This window comes from Vidua macroura, chromosome 2, assembly GCF_024509145.1.
Source record: "Vidua macroura isolate BioBank_ID:100142 chromosome 2, ASM2450914v1, whole genome shotgun sequence".
Classification (NCBI taxonomy): domain Eukaryota; kingdom Metazoa; phylum Chordata; class Aves; order Passeriformes; family Viduidae; genus Vidua; species Vidua macroura.
In genome coordinates this window covers 19,875,514-19,881,513 of record NC_071572.1, presented here as the reverse complement: position 1 = coordinate 19,881,513, position 6,000 = coordinate 19,875,514, and the positions used below count along the sequence as shown (strand labels likewise).

General features: G+C 38.5%; 1 protein-coding gene across 2 annotated transcripts in view; it reads right to left on the bottom strand.

The window, feature by feature from the left end:
• Nucleotides 1-427: 427 nt before the first annotated feature.
• Nucleotides 428-6,000, bottom strand: part of MID1 (midline 1) — a 96,652-nt gene continuing 91,079 nt past the window's right edge. Inside the window, exons 8-10 of one of the 2 annotated variants that reach the window (XM_053971819.1) lie at nucleotides 5,271-5,478; nucleotides 3,339-3,704; nucleotides 428-2,932 (exon numbers count right to left, since the gene is read on the bottom strand). In XM_053971819.1, coding sequence (XP_053827794.1) covers nucleotides 3,356-3,704; nucleotides 5,271-5,478 — 557 coding nt within the window. In that variant the 3' untranslated portion in view covers nucleotides 428-2,932; nucleotides 3,339-3,355. Of the gene's footprint in view, nucleotides 3,705-5,270; nucleotides 5,479-6,000 lie in introns of both variants that reach the window. The other variant, XM_053971818.1, reaches the window with a different exon arrangement.

Genomic DNA, 6,000 nt, shown 5'->3' with positions numbered 1-6,000 from the left:
GAAAAATAGTCCCCCACCCTTCCATTTCCTCAAGCTCAGCACTACTCTGAGCTGCTACTATCTTCTAAAGAGATTGTGTTATTGTTTGCTCTAATTCTGCTGAACCCTAAATTGGGTTTTAAGCACACTTTTGAAACATTCATTATACCAACACAGGCTTTATCTACCACTTTCATTGTTTGCATCTCAGCAGATTATTCCTCAAAAATCTGCATTTGTTAAACACACCATTATAAAATGCTACCTCATTCCTAGTCACAAAACTTTCCAAAAAAAAGGGAAAAGTCCTTATCTAAGACTGCATGCTACATTAAAGTACCATATTTTATTTTTATACAATGATTACTTGCTCCCCCAGATTTCAATTCATTACTATGGACCATGCAAAATGCCACAGACCACAGAAGCTACATTTTCAAATGGAAGTTTTTATTCATTAATCAGGCATTGAATCAAGTATTGTAAAATAAACAGATTTTGTTTGTTAAAAAATGTCCAGAAGAATACTGTTCATAGCAAACTTGTTTCCTCATTGTCATACAGAATACAAAATTGTCCAAGAAACAAGCAAAAAAGGAACACCTGACTACCTGCTGTCACTTTGTATGTGTATATACATATGAGTGTGTATACACAAATTACACACTATATTTGTGCATATACTGGTGTGTGTATACCCATACATATGTGTACATATATACACAAACACATATGCACATAGAGTACTGACTGAGTTAATAGGACATTGGAGAAATGTGGCTTAGCTCCAGATGAAGTATTCTGTGTTAAAATAAAGATGATACAGCAAGGTCTGTAGATAAAATACCATCCTTTTTCCATTGGCCAAAACCACAATCTGTCTTTAGACTCATGCTCTATCTTCACAATGAAAATATGTGAAATCATTTGGGACCTCTCCAAATTCATGGTACTATTTCCATCCAGCTCAATCTCTGCCAACATTGTATAACCAAACACTGAGCAGTGTTTTCAGTTTATCCACTACTGAAATCAGCTTCTAGACCTAATATTTCTTGCAACAGAGAAGATACAAAACCTTGCTACATGTACTTTGGTAATTCACTGTTTACTTGTAGGCAGAAACTTGGCAATGACCCTAGAATAAAAGTCCTTTTTTCATGCATCCTTTTATCACTGCTTTGCATCAGACATCTTCTGTCAACTCATTTTCAAAATTTTCATACCATCTCAGCATCCCAAACATCCTAGGCCAGATCATCTGGGCATTGTATATCAGATTGTACAAGTAGCATTGTACTCAGTTTTAAAGTGTAATGCTTGGGGACTGATTTACTTTTTCATTTTTGAAGGTATACATTTCTTGATTATTAATGACACTATGATAAACAGTGAGGTTCACTATATGTACACACTTTGCCTTTTTATGTCTACTTGGGAAAGATCAGTGGCTCCTACCTGTGAACTACGGGATGTTGCCCAGCTGAAAGCCACGGTATCAGCAATGTACTGCCAGATTTTTCTCCATTTATTTCAGCAGTTAGCCAGGCATGTAAAGGGAAATCAAAGAAACATGGAAAGGGATTTATTTTCTATTAAAAAACCAAACAAACAGGCATGTATGTATTCTCCTCATCTTGTTCATAAATTTTTGATATAATCATAAGGCAAACTGTAGTAGAGCTTTATACCTGGAGAATCAGTATTTAAAAAATCTGAAGCTGAGCTTGGGACCATTTTATTTTGGACCCATTACTGAACAAAGTGCATTAAGGCATCTTTTTCAAAAGACACCTAAAGCATCGTTATAAATTACTGAGCAAATCTTTAAAGCTGATATTCAATTTATCTTCTTTCTACACAGGCAGATATTCACCACTTGCATAGTAAAAACAAAACACTGTAGGAAAACCATTCTTTTAAAGTTGCCATATGCCTCAATCATCTCCCAAAATGACCATTTATATGTAAGCATTGCAATAATTACAAAAAGCTTTTATCTGTAAAGGGAAAGAGAAAAAAAATGCACCTGATTCAGCTCTGAGATAAAGTACATAGAACTTCTATTGCCTTCGATGAAGCTGTTCTACCAACACCAGGATGAACATAGGGTCTCCCTATGCAGATTTCTATTGCTGCTGAAAGCTTACTCTTTATTTTTCATTTGCAAAGTGAGCTGTGCTTTCCCAAACAACCTGGGAGAATGATTACTATGAGCAAATTCCAGCTGCAGTGTTTCTCCATACAGCACATGCAAAACAGATTTCCTTGCTTTGTTATAGACACTACACAGTGTATGACAATGAAACATTTGTATTTAATTTAAAACCAATGGTAAAGTGGCGCATGTCTCACTTCCGAGTTGTTGGCTGGGCTTGGCTATGTTGAACCTTGTAAAATCAGCAATAAGCATTCACATGTCTACCATCAGAACTGTGACATCTTCTATTACAATCAATCCTTAAATGATGCCGTGCTTTATCAAATTAGTCTACAGTCAGACCTTGGATTAGCTGTTCTCCTCCAGTGCTGCTGATTCTCAGAGATGGTATCGGTCTTCCACATCCTCAGTGATTCTATAATGTTTCCCAAAGATGAAAATGAAGCACTGGTAGATGGGAATATTGCCATAAATAAAATAAATCACCAGATGATTTATCCACTCACATTTCTAGGAGATACTCCGCATGTTTTTATGAACTGAGAGAGCATTTCCCTGTGAACAGAAGTAAATTAAACTTTATTCTTTTGCTGTGTTGGCGAGCTGCACTTCCTCGCTTGCTTATTTTTGTTCTTTTGGTCTGCACACTCCCATGTGCAAAGTAGAAATTGAGAGCTCTTGCACTCAACAAGGCTGGTAATGAGACCAGTAATGTTGATACAAGTAAAACCTGCAGTATACTGGCTTGTCCACTACACAGTTGTCATCTTTCCAATTTTCTTCTGTTATCCACTGTAAAATAAAATTATTCAAAAGGCTGATGAAACTTTAATTAACAAGACCACCAATGTGCAAAAAAAACCCTCCCCCCAAAAAAACAAGAAGTCATTTCCCAGATGTCCATACTAGGCTTTCACTTTTCTTTTTTTTTTTTCCATTTTTATAAATAATTTATAAATCTTCCTGTAAGAGATGAAATACAAAACCAACCAAACAAAACCAACTGAAAAAAAAGTTCTAAGATATTATTAAAGCCACTTCTTGTCCTTCAGTACAAAATACACAGGAAGAGATTTTCTCTCCTTGTCAGTTTTGCCCAAATTTGGCAGCATTGTCTGGGATGCCACATGGATCCGCCAGCTCTGAGTAAGCTCCTGGTGGCCCTGCCTGGCCGCCCTGGGAAGATGTGGTGTCCTACCTTTTGGCTTTTAGCAGTCACGCGAGCTGCTCAGAGGAGTCTAGGTGGTCAGGGATAGGCAAGCCAGTTATAATGGTCAAACATTTATTCCACACCGTGAATGTGGGGCACACTGGCTGGCCAAATGAAATGTCAAAAGTGTAAAGGTGTAGGGAGTTCAAAGCATCATAAAAGGCAAGGGAACCGTTGTCGTAGTCCAGCAAAATCCCGACCCGCCGGAGGTGAGGTGCGGGCTCAATGGGGATTTCTTTGCTGTTGTGCCGCACCACCCATGTGTTATTGCAGCGGCAAAGCACCCAGGAGGCAGAATTCTTTCCAATCCACTCATGCTTCGGTGCTGATTTGTAGGAAATACCAATAGCATACCTGCAAAACAAAAGAACATCTCAAGGAAACAAATGCTTCCTGCCATTTTGTCTCTCAGTGAAGTCAAATGTTAGCCCAGAGGACTCACTGGAACACCCCTGCCTCTTACTGCTGTGAGTTAAGCTCTAATTAAATGACGTTTCACCACAACATCTGCACAGGCTTAATTAATGCTTTTCTCTGTCTCTCTTTTGGGTTCAGCGGTCAGGGAAACTCATAGTATTATTTCTAGTTTGGAAGCTATGGCAATTTTTTTGAGGTCTTGCCTCTGGTATTGAAAAGGAAGATTGTTGAGTACTCAGCAACTCAGAATTTAAATCACTGGACCTCAAATTTCCATTTCCAACAGATGAATACAGAGGAATTCATTGATTTTAAAATACACTGCTATCTGTCAGCTAATCTGATCTCTCCTTGCTCCTTTAATACATGGCCCTGAAGAAGGAATGCAAGAGTAAACATCAAAGGACACATTAAACATCTTCCCCCCACCCCCCTCTTTTGCCATTTTCAAATATATTTTGCCAGATGTTGGTGTGGTTTTCAGATTCAAATGAACATTTTTGAGACTGGGTTTCAAGCCAAGTTAAGCAACTGTAGGTGAAGACATTTGCTCTGCAAACCATAATTTATGGCAAGATGTGCAGGGCAGAAGGACTGTGAAAATATTCTCATTAAAGGATACTGAGGAAAAATACCTTATTTGTCATATATAACAGAAATGTAAAAGTTCCTCACGTTCTAGAGACACTGCAGTATTTGTTGGACATTCAGCCTACAGAGATTAATGTGCCATAAGGTTTTTTCCCCCATTCCTTAGCACTGGCACAGACAAACAGCATTTTTCTTCTTTGAGACAGTGGGAAATACCTGAAGACCCCACTGATTTTTCCACTCCATTAACTTTCATCATGATGTCTTTGAATACCAAAGGATAACATCTCTTCCACTGACTAAAGGCCCTCTGAAATACACCCCTGTGTGACACAGAGGATCATTCAGAAGTGAAGGAAAGCAGTCTTCTGTTTCCTGCCCCTTGCTTCATTCCCTGGGGCACAGACCTACAGCTCTGCTGCTTCATGTCCCCTTCCCAAAAACAAATCTGACCTCTGTCCCTGTTAAACTGGATCATCAAGTTGTCCTCAGTTTTATTTATTTTTTTTCATAGTGAAGGACAGAAAATCTTCTATGTTTAGTAGAGAAGTGATCACATTTGCAAAATTATCTCTGTGTAAACAAGATTAAAGTTTTCGATCCCTCCAATTAAAAAAAAATCTTAATACATACTGTATGTGGGTTCAAAAAAGACGACCAACCACAGCTGTGGAGTAAAAGTCCTGTGAAGGCTGCTAAATAAAAAGATGCATAATCTGACAGATATATTTCTGGAGTCCAAAAGTGCTGGAGATAGGGAAACTCATCTGACAAACTATTTGAAAATACATGCTTGGCCTGCTCTTTTACTGTTCCTGATGTCTCTGCTACCAGTTTCTGTCAGAGAAACTGTGCCAGCACCTGGGTGGTGGGAACCAGTGATTCTTTTCACATCTATTTTTATCTACATACCATGTGCTCCCGCTTATCATCACCTCCCAATAATGCCGCCCGCTGTCGATGAACACGTTGCCAGCTACTCCGTAGCTCCCTTGGCTCGTGAATCGCTCTGGTGTGTGACTCTTTTTGGATGATGTTTCATCTCGTTCCACTGTCAAGTTATCATGAGACACTTTCAATTTTCTATGAGCAGATTTGGGGTCCAGTTTAAATGGCTGACCTAGAGATGCAGAGACAAAAACAACAGAAGAATGGTTTGGCTTTGATTTTTAAAAGGAGAGTGAATTAGCAAGCCTCTAAGAAGCCCACAAGATTACATAACCATATTAATTTCCTCCTCTCAAGCATTCTTGAGACAGACTAACCTATTCTGCTCCCTGCAACAGCTAGTTTCTATTGCATTGTCAGTTTACTGTCAACTTCATTGTGCACTAACTTCCCCGTGTCGATAATCCCTGAAAAGAGCCCTGCATAATCATCATGTCCATTATCTCTGACCTAGAGGTAACCAGAATACTCTAATTCTTGCATGTAACTGAAACCAATATACATGCTAATAAAGGTCTGAGGGTTGCTTTTTTCACAGCATATTAGATTTAGTACTTGTGTTCTATTAATTCTCTAGGGGTAAAGCTCCATAATAACATCTTCACCATTCCTACAAAAAGTATGTTTTCAAATCCCAGAAAATGAGTTTTAAAATAAGAAGAATTAGACTTGTCTCTTTGTTCACTGACAGCTT